Source organism: Lineus longissimus, chromosome 5 (genome assembly GCF_910592395.1).
Source record: "Lineus longissimus chromosome 5, tnLinLong1.2, whole genome shotgun sequence".
NCBI classification, from domain to species: domain Eukaryota; kingdom Metazoa; phylum Nemertea; class Pilidiophora; order Heteronemertea; family Lineidae; genus Lineus; species Lineus longissimus.
The window spans coordinates 3,334,443-3,354,199 of NC_088312.1; the positions used below are offsets into that span (position 1 = coordinate 3,334,443).

A 19,757-nucleotide genomic window follows, 5' to 3' on the forward strand; every position below is an offset into this window, starting at 1 on the left:
TCGTTAGGGAGTTTTTCCCAAATGTACGCGATGATGACGTGCCCCAAATGCGTTTCCAAAGTGATTGCACGAGGACAACCCATTTGTGTCGTATATCACTGAAAATGCCCGATTCTCCTGATTCTGCAGGATGTTAAACCGGGCATTTTATTTTTTTCATAAAATCATAAGCGTCGTATTTTCTCCTAGCTCTGTTCACCATCCCAAATGGCAATATTGCCAATTGGGCCGGACAATCACGGAAAACCCCAAATGTTATACATTTCTTCCTGAATAATTCTTACAGTGACTATTCTCCCGTGAAAGACAGTTGCTTACGCTACACAAACATCAAAAAGGAATTGAGGGTCAACCATTGAACTTTTGAGATATGTTGAATTTTGTACAAATCAGCGAAAAACGCAACAACTGGCACTGGACGGCATTTCAACACGGGGCCAATGCACATCCCAAGTTCAGTGTACACATACGTAACAACAGTAAAATGCGTAGTTTCTTGTTAGCCGCCTATTGAGTAGCACTCAGGTTTCAAAAACTTTAAAAAAACTTGTCTTTGCCAAAACAACTGCTAAATCAACACTGGCGTACTGTGAGGACCAAAAAATTAATGATTATTAGGTACTACAGGCTGGCCGCACATGAATACAAAAAAGTCCCTAATGAGACCTTGGAGCGAAACGACTGGGGGCGAAAAGGTCAGTAAGCGAAACAACCGCCGTTTTTCACGCATGCGCACGCTTCCTTGGCGACCAAACAAATATGGTGGACCTCGTACCGCAGGTGAATATTTTCGACACAAAAACATAGCAATAAGTCAATCGAAACACTAATGTTTTCCGTGATTCTCGATATTTCCCGATATCTCAGGCCTACCACTAGCCTACTACTACTAAGACCCTTGACCTAAAGTCGTAGGGGCACCATGTTGAGGTGTTTTGAGGCCGGTCCACTCTCTCAGTCTGTGACTGTCACTGTGACTGTCACTGTGACTGTGAGTGTGAGTCTGTCGGTCATTCCTGAGGCTATAGCACCAGCCTGTATATTACGGCAGTCTCCATCCATCCATCCATCCATCCATCCATTCATCCAGATGTTGATGTTGATGTTGTCTTCTTTCAAGGTTCTGATTGCTTCCTTGACCTCCTGAGGTCCTGAGCTGAGGTAGGATCTGGTCGTCACTACTCTCCTGCCGTCCTGGTTGTCAATGTCTTGGCATAATTAATTGGCTGGTTAATAATGATATTGCGGAGGATGGAAGAATCTGGCTTAAAAGCTTGTAGGCCTAGTTCTAGTAGTTGTACAGATCTTGGCAGTATTCTGTCCACCGTTCGAGGATAGCACTCTCTTCGGCTATATATAATTATATAATACTTTGTTTATTTTTACAGGACCCACTGGCTGACTCGGGTCAGGCCCCTTCAGGAGAGCCTCCAGGTACAGCAACCACAGATGCGCCTATGATAATAAGCCATCAGGGAGAGGTAGAGAAGCTGATGGAGGAATTAGGCAAAGATCCCTATGATGAAGACCAGGTAAATTACCTACAGTTGTTTTTAGGGGTCATCCTTATTTCACATTTCACATTTTCTGAACGTTTCATGCCATTTGTGTGCCTGATTAGCAAGTTGTCAAAAATGTACCAGCTTCAGTCAGCGGCTATGTTGGATTTGACTTTGGGGAAATGATAGGGCTAGAATCTCGGAAAGTATTCTGCAAAGAAATCTTGGAGCAATCAGAGTAACGATTTTGTTGTTTTCTTTTACACTTACACTACAGGCAGAATTGCAGTTCCTTCATTCAAAGCCAACATGCTTCATCATCATTGGAAAACCTGGCTCTGGAAAGACCACCTTAGCAAGGCGTCTTGCTCAAGAATGGAAATGCGAAATCATCTCTGCTTCAGACCTGATCATGCAAGCTGTGGAGCTTGAGACTGAGCTTGGGATCAAGGCCAAAGAGATTCTGATGAAAGGGGAAGCCATTTCTGAAGAGATGGCTGTAAAATTTCTTGAAGAAAAAGTGAACTCAGTTGAGGTTGCCCATCATGGTAAGACTAAGAGTCGTCATTATGCCAAAAATCACATCATTTGGTTGTGCTTGCAGTTGCATGACTCTGTGGAGGTGATGTTTGTTGTCTTTGATGGCTGTTGGGAAAGAAGAGGGCTTAAATTTTGCACAACAGAGACAATACTGGTATACTGTCATATGAAGTCTCGGATGTCTGTCTGCAGCCATTTATACTGACTTTTGTTGAATAACAGTTTTGTCCTCGGGCTTTTCAGTGGGTTGAATGAACATATAATGATCAAAAGTGACAAATAAAGGTACATGTATATGATTTTTGAGAATCTTACAGATATTGCTCTCAGTTTGTATTAATGTGTGATTCTTTTTTTGTATTTCAGGCTATATTCTTGATGGTTTTCCATCCCTCTGCGAAGATCACATGACAATAAAAGACCAGCTTGAGTTGATAAAAAACTTCAAACTCAAACCAGACTTCATAATCAACTTGAAGCTTCCTGATAAGGATCTAGAAAGTCGACGAACTGGTCAAAAAGTTGATCCAGTTAGTGGTGAAATGTACATCAAGGAAGTCTACGCCCCAGAGAAGTCACCCTTGATGACGGAAGGGTTAGAGGAAGGTGGAGAAGAGGAAGAAGAAGAGGAAGAGGAGGAGGAGACTGGAGAAGAAGTAAGGATGCCGTAATTGTTATGATGGGGATTATCTTTTTCTTCTTCTATTAAATTGCTCTACTTTATTGCCGAAGGTTAGGGCAATTGTGCTCTCAAAAGATAATGCGGTTTACATTACTGACTTTCTCATTTCTAACTACAGAAGTTCCCTGAACTGTTAAATATCATCACTATCCCTTTTCTTCAGGAGACTGATTTCCATGAGCTGCCCCCTGAGGTTGTTGAGCGGCTACTTCAGCGACCAGAAGATCTGCCACAACACGTTGAAGAGAATGTAAGGATTTATAAGAACAATATGCTAAGGATGCTGGAAGACTACATGGCAGACCACGACCAACAGTATCTTATTGAATTGGATGCTAACCAACCGGCTCATATACTCTTCAAGGTGAGTGTAGAAACATCAAATTTGGATCATCCATTCAAAGTCAGAATAGCAATAGGCCTACTTGTATTCCCCATGACTTTGATGGACTTGTTTTGTACTGTAGACACATGTCGAGCTTGCGTGTAACCGCTAGGGTCACTTGATCAGCGGCGTCTCCAGAGAATTGAACTGTAGAAGTATTGACTCAAGTGCAACACAAAGTTTATTGACTGAAGAAATGTTTCATTTGTATCATGCTGAATACTTTTATTAATGAACTTTTCAATTTCTTGCAGCAACTGATGAATAAGTTGAGCTGTTTTGTTCTCCGACCTGCAGCGGTTGCCAATCGTCTGCAGGATCCTGAAGAAGAGGATATGCCAGAGGATATTGAAACTGATGAATTGATGCGTTCCCTTGCTTCAAAAATGATGGTGGCACCACGATACCGGTGGCGAAGGAGTCGATGGTTGCGTAACTGTCCTGTCGCTCTGCATGAGGGCAATGTGCTGCCTGGCAAACCTGAATTTGCGGTCAGGTAAGGTTGACTTATAAACAATGCGTCTTGAAATCCAACTGCAGTTTTCAGTCAGTTATGTGAAAGTTCTCATGTTGGAGAAATGATATGGTATTGTTCAACACAGTCTGTTCAAAACTTAGTCTTCGAAGAGTTAAAATAGTTCTCTTGATTTGATGGATATCTTATACAATCTTCAGGTTAAACACCCTCTAGACAGTTACAAGCTTACTGATTGAAAATTTTCTTTTAGTTTTCTAGACAAGACGTACGTCCTCTCCAGTCCAGAAGCAGTTGAGAAATTCTTGAAGAACCCCAGACCATACCTGATGCCTCCACAGCCAAGGCCGCCATGCAAGATCTGCGTCACAGGGCCTCACCTCTCAGGAAAAACAGCAATTGCCCACCAATTGGCACAGAAATATGGTGCAAAGGTTCTGGATATTGATGAGCTAATGAAACCAAAATTTGAGGAGGAAAAGAAAAAGATTGTTGAGCAGGCAAAGACGGAGGCGACTGAACAAGCGATAGTGACTGTCAAGGCAAAGCTGAAGGAAGAGCAGGAGGCAGCATTGTTGAAAGAAGAAAGTGAGTAAACCTAGCATTGTTGATATTAGCCCCAAGTTGCAAAAGAAACAAACTTCCTAAGCCTAGGGCTTTTAGGAGTTCCTGTGTTTGTTGTTGTTCCAAAACGTTCCCCCTCTAGAGATACTGGGAACTGAATATATCCACAAGTTTTCAAACAGAATTGTTGAGGAGGATTGTTATCAGACTCTGAATTGATTAAGGTAAAGTTCTAAATGTAGAAATCCTTATTTACAGTGTCAGCAACAGAAGCTGAAGAGACTGAGGCTGAACAAGGAGAGGACAGTGAAAATAAAGACGAGGCAGAAAAGGAGGGAGATGGTGAAAAGAAAGGTATGATTCTAGTTTGATTAAATAAAGATTGTGTCCTTTTAGTCAGGTGTACAGGATGCATCAATAAAAGTGAAATATCGTCTTCAAACTAGTGGCATCAACTTGGTGAATTCCGCTACCAAGTGGAGTAAAAAGATGAAACTGTGTGTGATCCTTATCCAGCTAATAATAATAGCTTCATTTTATTTGCTTTGCTGATGTTTGTCTGTCTTGTTGTGATATTGTGAATGTGAGAATGTCCATGTAACATGTTCATGCTTGTACATGTAAGTAGTGTAAACTGTATAAATCCTTAATTTGTTTTTACTTGCGTGTAGTACATAAAGAGCCTGGCTCATGACTTCTTTGTTGATGGCATAAAGCTATTGATAAGGCTTCAAATTTGTTACATACTGTTTCAACGTTTTTTAGTTGGCAGAGGGGTAATAAGCTGATTTACATGTAGTATGACTAGGAAGGATGTACCTCACCGGCTTTACACGTTGACACATTATTTCAATAAGAAGCCAAGAAATTTGCTCATGAGTCAGGCAGGACCTAATTTTAGAAGTAGTGTTCTAAATTTATTTTTCTGATGCCATTTTGTTGCATATTTCCCACCTCCTGCATGTGATCTAACCACACCTACCAACAATACATTTGTTAACGAAGATGAGGGAGAAATGTCTGAGGAAGCAGACGACAAACCGGAAACTACGTCTGAGGAAAAAACAGACGACAATGCAGAAACTGAGCAGACGGAAAAAACAGAAGAAGACGCAGCAGTGGCTGCTGAGCCAGAGGAGGAGAAAAAAGGTGATGATTCCTCCATGGTATTTGAAAGGGAAAAAACTGGAGAGACTCTAGAGAGTATCCCTGAAGAACTCCCATCTGCCATTCCGGACGAAGGTCGGTGCTATGAAATGAAGTCTTCGCATTGTATAAGGCGATAGTGGCTTGAAGATGGCACCCAGCTAGGAGTCTAGAACTTCCACAAACCTCTACAAGCAATTTAGTAGCAGCGTTGTACTGTTCTAAGCATCTATCCCTTCCTTTGGTAATCCCAACCCTTTAGCAAACCTTTTTTCTACAGAAACACATTGTACAAAGCTTTAGATATATGTTAGAAGGTCTAGAGCAAATTTTATTGGTATTTCTCAATGTTGGTCTTGTTTAATAGGCATAGACTACTAGTAGAAGACTCAACATGCAAGCCGTTTAGCTCTTAGAGCATGAATATAGTTTTCTTTTGTGTGAAGCTAGTATTCTTACATTACAACCAGCATCAATGATAACAAAGACTTTTTCAGACCTTGCAAATGATATGACAGCAAAGATATTTGGACAGTGTTTCCGCCAGTATTCTAAGTTTGGGTGTTACAAAGTTTTAAATGCCAGACAATTGAAACGCCTCCCTCATGCAGGCCCTTGTTTTGGTAAAAACAAAACCCTAAAGTCTGCGTGCCTTGTGTACATGTGGGGCTCTGTACTAACTGAATTGAGAAATTATTACTATTTTCTATCATCTCCAACTAATTGATTCAACTTGCAGATGAGTCTGAGAACAAGCCTGAGTCAGAGGAAGAGAAAGGGCCTCCTCCGATCGACGTTGACGAGACGCATCCCGAGGTTGTGACCATCGTTGACGCTGCTGTTGCTGAGGCTGAGAAACAGGAGCTAACCTTGCCTGTGGAAGCTTACATCGAAGTGATGGAGGAGGCAATGAAGGAGGTGGAGAAGGAGATGAGGCTGGGCAACCCTGATGGACCATTGTAAGTAAAGAGATGCAATGGTTTCCTGCCAGCAGAGATATTGTAGTTGTTTTGGAGTTGCATTTCACTTCTATCCAGTAGAGTTTAAAAACTTGTGACTTTCTGTTGCAGGAATGGTGGGTGGGTCCTTGACAATTTCCCCCGAACCCGGGAACAATGGGTCGTCCTTGTTGAGAAGGGCATTGTCATTGACGAGGTTGTCTGCCTGAAAGATCCGACCGAAAACAGCACCTTCCTGATGAAGAGGTGGTACCGCATCAATCGGGCAGAGATCGACGGCATTGTGAAGGAGAGAGCCGATACTGCAGCTGCAGAAAAGGCAAGAAAAGAAGAGGAACAGAGGTATGGACAGATGATAATTTCTTAAGATTTCAAAAGATATTCGTTGTCTAGAGAAAACAGAAGCTCAAAATTTATTACAAAACAGTCCGTATGAAACTTGATTAGCTCCTGCTGTTGGACGACCTCTCTCCTATACACTTGGTGTATCAAAGTCATTTGCTTGTTTCCCCTGACTTCGATGGTTTGATGATTTCAAACCATTTGAACTAATATGTCGAATTTTGGTCTGAAGGACATCCATTATTATGATTATTCATTGGATGATTTATTATTGCCTTTCTACATCAGACTTAAAGAAGAGGAGGAAAAAAGAGTTGAAGAGGAGGCCAAAAAGGCTGCTGAGGAGGAAGAGAGGAGGCGAAGAATTGAAGCTGGCGAAGAACTCAGCGAAGGTATGATATCATTTACATTTTGCATAATCACTGTTATATCGTGCTCAAACATATATTGCGGTGAGCCCAGTGAAGAGATATGTTCAGTTTACATACTGGTACTGTGAGTAGCAGTTTAGGCCAGCCAGGGTGTGTTGAATGCCGCTGCATGAGCCCTTTGATGAATGGCTTGGTATACTGTGGCTTTCAATGCTGGCTGGCTTAAATTAACCCATGCACACAGTACACAGTTGGTGTGCATAGGTTAAAATTAACAAATTCTTTGATTCCAGGACCAGGTACCTCAGCATACAGCTCCTCCTCCAATTATCAATTAAACTGAGGCACTTTTTCTTCTTAAACTTTTACATTATCGGGTTTTTTTAGCGCAAAGATTTCTGTCCCACATCTCACTTCTTAAAGGCAGCATTCAATACGTTAAGCACAGTTTAGTTGGCTAGCTGCATGAATACACACTTTTTCAGGTGTTTTACTAGACAAGTTTCAGTTCAGATCATATCCACACATTTGCATCGAATGATGGGTTTATATCAATTGCTTCTGAGTACCAGACAGTTCATTCTTGACACCATTTTTTATTTTGCACGTGCAATTTCTTCACTTCAGCCCCGGCCCATGCCCCGCTTGTTCAGAAAGGTACTTCATGTCACGTGTCACTTTTCACTCCACATCTAATTTTTGTAATGTGGTGAACAGTCTCTCTCCTGACACAACCAAAAGACCCAACTTGTTAACAGATGTGGAACTGTCCTTCCTTTCAATTCCTTGTTGAATTTCCAGACAACGAAATTCATGCTCCAAGCTTTGTTGCCACCTTACTTAAAATGTCTGTGGAGGACACTGCCTAACATGTGTGTTTGCCTATTGCCTTATACCCACTCTGTACCACTTGTTCGTCCTAATCTGTCACAATTTCCATAAAAAATTTTGTGTTTTGTGTTGTGTGTCACAAAATAATGGATAAATTTCTTGAAATTAACATGTGATATGATTTGTGGTTTTGAAACTTTGATTCTGACATTTGGTGATATGAATAAAGACTAGCAAATGCTTTTACTTCAATTTTGTACAGAAAGGCCAAGTGTAAATGTACATGGAGTTTTAGATAAAAGCATTTGCTAGTCTTTATTCATATCACCCATTGTTGCTGACTATACATGTTATACAGTCGAATGTAATTTGCTGGTAAGGTGTCTTGTTTCATTGACATCACCACTGAAAGTGATAAAAAGCTTAAAATCTGTTGTTTGCCTGATATCAGCTTTTCTCAATTAAATGTTTTGCTTAGGCTGGAGATTCCTTCTTCAAGATCAGTCTTACATAACTGTAAACCACCAAACTTTCACATATTGTCAAACATTTAGCAATATGAAAATTTCATAGTTTGCAGTATTCAGATGAAAACAGTTTCCTCGTTGAAATGTCAATCTGATTTTGGAAGCATCGATCTCTCAGTCCAATACTGTACTCTTGCCTTGTATGTTGTCTTCACTTGCATGTTGTGCATGATGTCACTCTGTCTTTGTTTACTAACAGAGGAGGAAGAGGAAGGCGAGAAACCCAAAGGGGAGGCTGAGGAGACTGAAGGGGAGCCTGCTGAGAAAGCCCCCACTCCTATTCCTACTCCTACACCATCAACAGATGAAGGTATGCAACAAACACAAAGAGGATGGGAAACTATTTCAAAATTTCTTGTTTTGGCTGTGCTACATTTATAATATATTATCGGTGTCCGGGTTCTTCAGGATGTCTTCATGTGGAGGTCATGTTAAACTAAGACAGAGTTTAAAGATTCTTTACATATCCCTTTCCTTGCTGTGAAATCCTGGTTAAATGATTTCTTCCAATTTTTCCTAATAATGCTTGCTGGACTTCCCTGAGAAAAGGAATAAAAATGGTATAATCAGTAACTAAAATTGTGTACACCTTGATGTTGTCAACAACTGCATGAATGCAAAAGTTCAGTTGAAAACTCACAATTAAAGAAAGTTTACCTTCCACAGTTTAATCCATTTAATTTCAAGCATGTTCTGAAATCATCCATGATTCCACCCCTTTCCTAAACTTTTTCTTGATATTTAAACTTGACAATGCAATATTCTCATGGCATGACAAATTTAGTTGCAATCTAAATCAGTAACATTGATCAAAATCATGTAAATGGTGCAATATGTTAAGTCTTGAACTTCAAAAACTTTAAATCTGACTAACATCATACACTACCAAGTTTGAAGACCAGCACTGCAAAACTTTCGCAATTTCTCAAATTTTATAATTCACCAGTGAGTGCGTGCATGCAGCCATTATTCATTTCATGTTGCCAGTGCTTACTTTCGAGTTTCCTGTAGATAACTTTTACATGAACATGGTTGACAAGTTAGATAACACCACTACTAAGGCATAATTGCTTCATTCTAAGATATAAAGTCATGAATCTAAAAACTTTTGTCAAGGCAAAATATCAGTCTAATTGCCAGCTAATAAAATTAAACTTGTTGATAAGTAAACTGATATAATTTGTTTCAATTACCGTATCCCAGAGTCTAAAATTGATCACAGAAAGAAACTTACTGTATGCCTTGGAGCCAGGAGTAACAGTAGGACTTTTGACCAGTTGTCAAGCTTTTCATATTGGTTTCTTGTTTTCAGTTGAGGCAGAGCAGCCTATTCCTGTCGAAGAGCAGCGGCCACCAACACCAGAAGAGGTAAGATTTTATTTCTGAATTTCCGCATTATTGATTTATCAAGACAATGAAAAGATTTATCTTCAAAAAAGTTTGCCTGCAGTGAAATTACTTGGTGACCTGACTAACGTACTTACTTTAGCTCTCTTCATTATCTTGAAATAATAACTTTTAGATAACTGAACATTTCTCTCCGCAGGATCTGGTTCCTCCTGATTGCCCTGAAGTGGATGCCCAGAAACAGAAGAGGAAGGAGTGGGAGAATGAATGGCCAAGCATCCAGGCTATCATCACAGGGAGTACCAGTGTTGAGCCCCTCCAGATTGAGGTCGAAGGCAAAACGGAGACTGAGATTATCCAGGAAGCCGTTCAGCAGATTGAACGTAAGTCTAAGCTCCAGCTTTCGTTGACATTTATTTATAGGTCACAAAGAGGACATAAATGTAAATCGAACATTGATCAGACCCACTTTGTGACACTCTGACATAACTTTCGTCTTTCTCTTCTAGGTCCTTTTGCCTACCAGGGCTGGGAGCAGACTGGTATCGATATTGATGAAGAAGAAGAAGATGCTGATGCTGATAATGAAGAAGAGGAAGAAGGCGATGGAGAAGAGGTAAATATTCTTTTGTTGTCGTCTGCTGTTGTAATCCTAATACCAATCCAACATCCTTTTCAGATTTCATAACCATCGAATTCCACTAATTGATGAGTTTTTCAAATTCTAAAAAGTAGATCAGTAACTTTTGCACCATTAGTACCGTATACCTGTTTGACCCCTTTACAAAATTCATGAAAGTATCAGTACCGCGAAAACTTGGTGGTTTACGGTACTGATAATGTGAATCGTAATCAAAATGTCTTCTCATTGATTCACAATTGGCAACATTCTTCCTTTGCTCCTTAGTGGGAGTCACTTGCAGCATACCAACTTCACAAGTTTCAAAAGAGATCACTTCATAACAACCGAATAATAGTATGTTAGAGTGCCAGAGCACAGCGAGTGTTTTTCTCTCACTGACAACTTTTCTTTTGTTCAATTTCTTCATCACATTGTCAGAATGTTTTCACTTGATACTTCACATGGCTGCGGGACCATTTTACACCAAATGCAGAATCTGTCGATGACACTTCTCAGGAGAAATGACACTGTCTGCATGTACTGTCTACTATGTACAGACACAATTTTGTTTGCTACTTCACTAAATGAATGCATTATTTTGGCATGCAGAGATTGTATTGGTCTTAATTGTTCCATCAAAAACAGTCTTTCTTTTAGATTCAAATTCAGTAACATTATCGGTCCATCCAATTTTGGCAATCCACCTCTCCCTAGGCAATAACTGATGTTACCTCTTTCTTTAGGAGGAGGATCCCAATCGCAGCAAGAAGAAGCCCTTGGGTGATTTCAACCATTTCTGTCCAGTCGCCCTCAAAGAGTCTGGTGTCCTGTTCCCGGGGAACCCTGAAGTTGCTTCGCGGTTCCGGGAGAAAACATATTATTTCTCATCAAATGAGGCCAGGGATAAATTCCTTGCTGCCCCAACAGATTACATGCCGCAGGGAAAATCACCAACGGTGAGTATTCATATAAACTCAGATGATTCCAACGTGAAGGTCAGAGAGCTGGTCATTGAACGCATCAGGGAAGGTTAAACAGCCTCCTGCCTGTTGCCAAGAAGAGAAAGCTGTGGAGTTCAGGGTTTGACCAAAGAGAAAAGGAGATGTGTGCAAACGATATCCAGCAGGGCACTCAAAAAGTCAACTGACATTGTGACCAACTATTCCTCATATTCGTCTTTAGGCTCCACCACTCCGACTGCTGATCCTCGGTGCCAGAGGTTCCGGCAAGAGCTTACATGGGCGCCACCTGGCGAAGAAGCTGGGTATCTTCCACATCTCATTCAAAGAGCGTCTGCAGGAGTTGATCATGCTGAAGACGAAGGGGAAGAAGATTGGACCCGAGTATGAGGAGGATCAGGAGGAACCAGATGAGCCGGAGGAACCTGATGAGTAAGTTGTGGATAAAACCTTTCCACAGAAACCTTGAAAATTTGGTCAAATACACAAATGTTACAAAGTTAACTTCTTTAAAATTAAATGTAATTGACTCCATTTTGTTTACTCAGGGATGATGATATTGAGATTGCCATCACCGCGCCTGATGGCACAGAGTTCAAACCCGAGGAAGAGGCCCCACCTGAGGCGCCTGAAAGCAAGGAGGCTGAGGAAGCTCAGGAAGAGGAGGAGGCTGAGCCTGAGTTGACGGAGGATGAAGAGAACATCAAGGCCAACTTGGAATCCGACGAGGCACTGCCCAATGAGACGTTAGATAATATCGTACCGGGATGGTGGAATGCAGAACCTTTCAAGTAAGTCTGGTTTCCTCAATGATGGAGAATACCCTGATGAATTGTTACATGTATTAGGATCATGTTCCAATTACCAGTAGACACATGAACTCCTCTTGTATGAACTCGGTCATCACTATTTTGTCTTGGTTGGCAATATGTACATAGCTCCTTACCTTTAATCGTTTTGTCGTTTCAGGTCAACTGGTTTCGTACTCGAAGGATTCCCTCGGACCCAAGATGAGGCTCGCTATCTTGCCGAGACCGGACTCTTCCCAGACGCTGCCCTAATTCTATCAGTTGAAGACACAGACGTCATTGCACGTCTTCTGCCACCAAAGATGGACAAATGGAAGGCAAAGAGAGACAAACGCCTTGCCAAGAAGCAGCGCATTAAAGATAAGGCAAAGAAGAAGAGGGATGCCCTTATTGCCAAGAGACGAGATGAGTTACTGAAGGAGATGGCTGAGAAAAAGGCTGAAAGAGCAGTAAGTGTTTGAGTCACTGTGGTTTCAGCAGTCAAGCTTGTAGAAGGGTCTCAATCAAAGCTCATTGGAGGGTGCATCTGATAGTCATCGACACGCAAGTGGTCTGTGAGAAAGGAGCAAATGGCTTACGGTTTTCAATCGTCTCACTGCTTATTCATATTGTCATCTATCTCTTCTCCTGACCTTTCAACCTTTGTTCTTCCTTCAGGCACAGAAGGCAGAAGAACGTGGTAGCGATGAGTCCGGCTCCGAAGAAGAAGTTGAGGAAGAAGAAGAGGAAGAAGAGATGGATATTGAAGGAATCTTAGCTGAAGAGTTTGAAGAGGAGGAAGAAGAAGAGGAGGAGGAAGAGGAACTTGAAGAAGATGCTCATGACAGAATCAAAAATGACATGGAGGAGGTGTATGACAATGACACAAATAGGTTGGCTGCTTGTCAGGTAAGAGATATCGTTTTGACACTAATAGTTTTCACTCAAATTTAAATCACAAAATTTGTTTGAAATGCCTCCTCTATATAATCTTGTGTATCCTACATGGATCTTTCCCTAAGATAGCCGCTAAGCCGTTTTATAACTGGTGAATGGGGAAAAACAGGCCGGTAGATGGATAATTCTTCCTGATAATTATTCATTAATCAGATTATATGACTTATCTCCATTATTGTATTGTTGATTTCAGGACACTTTAGAGGAGCTCATGATTCCTAGAATTGAACTTGAAGGTGGAAGAAAACCTCACATCGTTCGTTATGCCCTCACAAAGAAACTCAAACCATACATCCACTATCGTCACAGCCTCTTCGAGCGGGTTTACCCCATCAGTGAAAAACTCGCAATCAAAATGCTACAGCTTGGCTACAAGCAGCCGAGCCGATTTGGAAGATGGGATCCTGTACTTGTGAGTAAAATTCTTCTTACTTCTTAATGTTTGACCTGAGATTGGGTCTGTGGTCTTGTTGATGAAAAAGTGCCCTGTCAAGTAATGTGGTATGACCTTGAAAAAGGTAAATTTTTCAAAACTCAGTTGACCGAAGTCAGTTTGACTGTATACCTTGATTGTTGCGGTCACGCCAACAAATAGTTGTAAACCTATGATGTTCCAGCTGAGTGATGGTGACTGCATCCAGCCAATGCATGGCCCAGGCTACAGCAGCTTCCCAGCGATCTACCGCCAGCATGTCTACTTCATGTCAACGTCCCAGAACAGGGAGTTCTTCTGCCAGGATCCTCTCACTTACCTCAAGCAACCCACTCCGAAGCCTGTTGTGCCAATCAGAATGTCAATTATTGGACCCCCTAAGTCAGGCAAAACTGCTTGTGAGTATGAAGCTTCTTTGCAGAACGAAAGCTGTTTGGAAGAACGGGGGTCAAGTAGCTCCCAGAGTTGTGAGACAGGCTGTTTGACAGGACCAAGCAAGCTTATCCTGATTTCCTTACCAGATTTGTTGCATATTCAACAGATAGTACACTATATTACTATATCATCAAATAAATCTCTTCGTTTTCAGTGGCCAACAGATTTGCAGAACAGTACGGTTGTTCCAGGCTGTCCATTGGTGAAGCTGTTCGAAACATCCTGATGTTCCAGCCGAAGACGGAACTTGCCACTCTAATCAACTCCCACATCCAGCGTGGTCTAACTGTCCCTGATGAGTTGGCCATTCAGGCACTAGATGTTGCTCTGCTTGATATGAAATGCCAGACAAGAGGGTATGTTGAATTACTCAGTAGTTCTCAGAACATTCCCATTGCTCATATAAAAAATTTATAAATCCATAAAAGGTTTTTTAGTAACGACTTACTTTTGGCAATCTTGTTGCAGTTACATCCTTGATGGCTTCCCAGTCACAAAGAAACAAGTTGAGCTGATGGAAGAGAGAAGAATCATTCCAACCAAAATCGTAGAACTCAAAGTCGACAGCAAAGAGTTGATGATCCGCGGTACGAAGGATCGACTTGCAGAAAGCAGGGCACTGCCATACCATGACAGTGCTAAAATCTTGGCAATACGTTTAGCGTGTTGGCAGAAGGAGGTTGGCGAAGTGCGTGAATGGTACAAGAAGGAGCATAAGAATTATAAAATTGTTGACGGAGAGCGATCAAAATGGCATGTATGGGATTCTGCCCTGGATGAGGCCAGCGACAGTATACAGAAGATTCAGACATACCTGCAGAGGATTGCTGATGGTAAGTATTGCATTGTCACATAGTTTGTAAACAAAGGCGGGTCACTTTAACATGATTGTCAAATCCTTTGAATGGGACATAAAACAGAGATTCCTTATACCTTGTGCCTATGTAATTCCATGGCAAGCAAAGGACTGCAGCCCGGTGCAAAGATAACCTAGGTTTTCTATCTTCACTTGTCATTTCAGGTAAAGCTGCAAGTATCTTCAGTCTGTGTATCACCCCTGGCGAGTGCAAGATTCGCCTTGGGTCGTTTGGTGAATATTGTCCTGTCAGCCTTGCTCTTCGAGGTGAACTTGTGGATTGCTCTGTGACAGATTCACTAGAAAATGCTGCAGAATTCCGAGGTAAGTCCCCCTGAGCCTCAAATGTCATAAAAAAGCCGTGCTAGTTTATCCCTGAATGATTATATCATACTTTTGAAACTCATACTCAAATTGAAATTGTCTTTGCTCTTCAAAACACTGGAACGGGTAGATTAATCTTTCCTATAATGATGAGACTTTTAAAGAAAAACATTTTTCTTCAGGTTACTATTATAAGATGGCTGGTCCAGATGAACTCGAGCTCTTCCTCGCTGAGCCGGAGAAATACGTGCCGCCCGTTGCTCCAAGGGAACTCCCATCTCCTGAACTCTTACCACGACGCGTACCCCCAGAGGAGATAGGCCGGTCCTACCCCGACAAGATGGAGCTGCTTGGATACTGTCCTGTGACCTATCTCGATGAGAAGCTGAGATATGAGGCGATCGTTCCTGGAAGTCCCGAATTCGTTGCCGAGTACAGAGATAAGTTCTACAGTATGGAGTGTGAGGAGAAACTGCAGAAGTTCTTGAGGTAAGAGTTCAACTCCATTAGCTGATTTGTTGAGGGCGGTGTGGGGGAGGGGGCAATGAACAATTTTGCGTGATGACAAGTAATCTTAATCACTGAACAATGCTATAGATATCGTCAATCTGCAGCTTGCTACACTTCGGTTTCTCGGGGTGTTCTCTTGCAATGGTCACAACTGGATATGACAATACAGTGAGTTTTTGTTTTCATGCCAGGGATATTCTCAGAACATAAACTAGTCTTGTTAACCTTTTCTCTATCTATTCCTCTTCATTCATTATTTGGCAGTTCAGAATTAAAGTGTAAGTTACTTTACAAGAAGTATTGTCACAAGCATGCATCACATTTCTTTTTGTTAAATCCAGAACTTATGATTTACCTGGTATTGACAAATAGGCCAGAATTGAGCCACATCAAACCAAAGTGTTTATTGTTTAATCTGGTCAACACTTTTGCTTCTTTCTAACTCCTGTTCCTTTTCAGACGTCCAGACAAATACTCCGACCTGAAACTTCCCCACAAGTTGCCGCCCAAGAAACAGCCGCTGCCCATTGTCAGCCTGCCTATGCTGGGGTACATGGAACAGTCTGTCGCTACCGCCATGACCAAGGCACTGACTGCTGTTGGATGCTTCAAACCAAAGTATCCGTTCATCTCAGCGTCCCGATCAGCTCAGTTGTATGTGGCGTATCATTTGAAAGGTATGTAACTGTGTATGATGACCTGAAATGATCTTTTCACCTTTAGCCCAAGATATTCTTCCACAGTTTGCTACTTGCTTTGTTAACGAGTTTGTTTTCCTTTTCAGCATTCAACCCGAAGAGTTCAGATTACGTCCGGAAGAAATACAAGCAGAAACTTGATAAATTTGAAGAAACGTGTCGGCTGATAAATTACCTTGGCGACAAAATGTCAGTGAAATACACAGATCCGGATCTAAGACCAAGCGAATTCGACATGAAATTACAGGAATTCCTGGCACTCAAAGACATTACACCGACAACGACTTGGATAGCATGAAACAAAAACCGTTTCTTATTGGACAGTGAGACTAAAAATTCGAAGTTAATGAACTTTGTTCTGCTGACTAACCCGTCAGTGGTCACTCTCTGAAACTTTTCTACAACTTGTAATCAGAACAAACTGATCCCTTTTCCAATTTTTTCTATATTTGTGTAGGCTTGTATAAACAGATCATGGGCCTTATTCAGCCAGGCCTAGCAGCTTTCTTGAGGCAGCCTCTATATTCAATTGTTTTCTGAGTATGATCTACATGTACCGTCCATGCCAAGACTTGTCTTTGCCTTTCAGTTCTTTCAGGTCCTTTGTGTTGCTTAATTCAGACTTCCGAATCCGTCCAGCAAGTTTTCAAATGCTTTTTTTTACTGATTTTGACAATTTGTATTCACGTTAATTTGGTTTATGGAAACATTATACTATTTGCAAGTCAAACTATTCGTCATTGTAAGAGCTGGTAGTAAATTTATTTGATAATTATAAGTCTGTGATATACCTTACATAAACTGCTACTTGACTTTTCAATAGACATTGAATTGCCAGTAATTGTGTATATTATTTTGTACAGAGTTTGTCAATAAATAATAGTTTTATATGACAAGTAAGAGTTCTTTGTTATTGTTAACCAAAATCCTTATCCGACTCGACAGAATCTGCAGCAGCATGAATACAGTGGCATAATTTGCTTCGATAGCCACATGGTCAACGCCATGACAGAGCATTAGTAGTTGGCAGGATTGAGGACCAGACTTTCTGGACCAAACCTGTATAGATATGAGCAAGTGAGAGAGAGTAGCAGTGTACGACCTCTCCGATATCTTGCATGGAAAGCTGATGAGAGAAGCCAGTGACACAAACCACAGATCTGAAGCAGATTCCGATAGTATGACAACCACATGCAGCATTATACAGTGGACAAGTCACAATCTGTTCAGCTTACTACCAAAGGTGATCTGTCCGAGATACTGTCACAAATCCAAAGCTAACTATCCAGTTTTTGAAAGTTGAAAATGATACACAAGAAGGCTTGTATTTCTATTCAAGATACTTTATATTACAATTTCTATACACATAATTACATTTTTTATTATTTACAGGAGGGTGATCTTCTCAAAGTAATTCTGATAAAAAGCATGGAATGAGAATTACCAACAAGACCGAACAGTTTTTCTGTCATAAGCTCACAATGTTTTTAGGTAACTTTCTTGGTTGTAAGTCGCTACTGCCTGTGTAGCTTTTCCTGCAAAGAGTTCAAGTCTCAATGAAAGGGGCTACTTCAACACACTCAGACCAGTTTCTCACAAAATGGTAACTTAGCACCATGCCGTAAACAGCACTAATGATCAATGAAGCAGGAGCAGGCAAGTTTAATCGGCATGTTGGTTGATCAGTCAGAGAAACTATGCGCAGAGTCATTATCATGGTCACTATCACTAAAGTCTGGTTCATCATCATCATCATCGTCATTGGCTGCAGCAGGTGACGGAGCAGGAGCATTTGGAGTGCTGAAGGAAGAAAACATATCAGCAAACAAGCATCTTGATAGCCGATGACTTATTTCAACTCAAGTCTCAAACTTAGATGTGTTTTCAAAAGAGCACCTGACATGATAAACAACGTTGATACTGGCTTAAGCTTGCTTTGTTTTTTTTACATTGCAGTACATGTAGTTGCATACTGGCAGTTCTCAGATTCTGTAAAGGATAAATCAAAGACATTGCAACACAACAGAGTTTGCCTCTGATCAGAAAATCTTCTGCTCTGGTAAAGGTTCAAATGGATACCTACTTTAAGAAGTTTGGATCAGCACCTTCTGATCGCATTTTATTTTTGACTGCCTGTTCTGGAACACCCTGAAATGTTAAGAAAGTTTTTCTGAGTCATGACAAGTGAAGAGTGATCATGGAATGAAAGGGCAGCTGTGAGTACAGAAGTTCAGGTAGTACAGTATTCATGCAAAGAGAGTCAAAAAATTGATAAAACCAACATACCATGTTAACCATTTTGAAGTATTTCATATATCGAGGATCTTTTGAAACGGTATTTTCTGGTATGGCTGGTTCTGGCTCAGGCACAGCTACCTCTGAAGCTGCTGCAGCAGGAGCTGGTTGACTCGCTGCAGGACCAGAGGGTTGAGCACTTGCTGATGGTTCTGAAGCAGCTGGTTGACTAGGCTGTGAACCTGTCGAGGATGATGAGGGGGCAGTGACATTTTCTAGACCAGGAATGGAAGACAGCTGAAAATAACAACCAGAATCTTATGATAAATAGTACCGCTCAAGAGTAAATTTGGTTTGAGTTTAACAATGCTTCAATCAAGTTTCATTCCAGATGGACAAGGATAATGAATGCCATCAAAAACTTATTCTTTGTTGTTATCAGCAATGAATAAAGACAACTTGTTATCAATTGTTGTTATTGATGTCACATATTTATACATACCTTTGCTTCAAGAACATTCATTGTTGTTTCGAGGCGTTGTATACGAAGGCTCAGGGCAGATAATTTGTCTTCACAGACACATGAGAATCTATTCAAGAACCGAACTGTGTGTGTGATGAAATGGTTGAGAAATGCCAGTGTTCTCTTAGGATGTATTGCACCAACCTTGAAAAGAAATATAAAGTTAGTTAGACAAGGCAAAATCGAATATGTAGATATACATATGATATCATGCTGGACACACATTCTGATTCTGAAGCAAATGGACGGTTTCAATCAAAGATCTACCGGCAGAAGTTGGAGTTAGCAAAAGTCAAGACTTTATTCATTTGGTGTATTGACGGGCAAGAAGTACAACATCCTCGACAACAAAGTATGCATGACGACTGGTCAATAGACTATCATGAATAGACAACAGGAAACCAACATCAACAACAAAGGCCAGGGCACTTATGCGTAAACACTGATGATAATGAAGTAGGCCTCCGTAATGATGATGATCAGGTCATTGAGTAACGTGAACAGTGTGGATTGGGGACAGGGCGAAATAAGGGTGAGCGTGAAATTTGACGTTTAGTGCGTTTTTGGCCACAAAAAAGATAATTTTCATTATTTCAGATTGTCCCAAGGCAGAGCATACTTTTGTATAATCAATACCAGGCCCCACAAGGGGTAATCCGTCTGCATCCATTTCAAAAGATGATTTAGTCACGAGTTCTCTTCGATTTCCTGAAATTTGATTACAATTCCTCCCACAAGGTCAAGGCCGA

General features: G+C 41.1%; 2 protein-coding genes across 4 annotated transcripts; one reads left to right on the forward strand and one right to left on the reverse strand.

The window, feature by feature from the left end:
* The first annotated feature begins 752 nt into the window (after nucleotides 1–752).
* On the forward strand, nucleotides 753–17,134 carry LOC135487597 (adenylate kinase 9-like). 3 transcript variants are annotated; one of them, XM_064771535.1, is made up of 30 exons: nucleotides 753–780; nucleotides 1,389–1,532; nucleotides 1,777–2,047; nucleotides 2,406–2,695; nucleotides 2,885–3,085; nucleotides 3,361–3,602; nucleotides 3,835–4,169; nucleotides 4,404–4,499; nucleotides 5,151–5,294; nucleotides 6,031–6,250; nucleotides 6,362–6,592; nucleotides 6,881–6,984; nucleotides 7,591–7,620; nucleotides 8,521–8,631; nucleotides 9,634–9,689; nucleotides 9,868–10,051; nucleotides 10,178–10,284; nucleotides 11,034–11,246; nucleotides 11,473–11,681; nucleotides 11,798–12,040; nucleotides 12,219–12,507; nucleotides 12,716–12,946; nucleotides 13,188–13,406; nucleotides 13,612–13,825; nucleotides 14,017–14,218; nucleotides 14,331–14,695; nucleotides 14,884–15,042; nucleotides 15,225–15,531; nucleotides 16,012–16,229; nucleotides 16,337–17,134. In XM_064771535.1, exons 1-30 carry the CDS (start codon nucleotides 760–762, stop codon nucleotides 16,546–16,548), a joined length of 5,868 nt encoding a protein of 1,955 aa, XP_064627605.1. In that variant the 5' UTR covers nucleotides 753–759; the 3' UTR covers nucleotides 16,549–17,134. The 3 variants fall into 3 exon arrangements, with proteins under 3 accessions (XP_064627605.1, XP_064627607.1, XP_064627608.1); XM_064771537.1 differs by lacking the exon at nucleotides 7,591–7,620; XM_064771538.1 differs by lacking the exon at nucleotides 5,151–5,294.
* A 449-nt stretch (nucleotides 17,135–17,583) lies between these two features.
* LOC135488212 (WASH complex subunit 3-like) lies at nucleotides 17,584–19,741 on the reverse strand. The gene is made up of 5 exons (XM_064772709.1): nucleotides 19,628–19,741; nucleotides 18,988–19,152; nucleotides 18,537–18,782; nucleotides 18,334–18,398; nucleotides 17,584–18,050 (listed from the first exon to the last, which is right to left on the reverse strand). Exons 1-5 carry the CDS (start codon nucleotides 19,676–19,678, stop codon nucleotides 17,933–17,935), a joined length of 645 nt encoding a protein of 214 aa, XP_064628779.1. The 5' UTR covers nucleotides 19,679–19,741; the 3' UTR covers nucleotides 17,584–17,932.
* Between the last annotated feature and the right edge of the window lie 16 nt (nucleotides 19,742–19,757).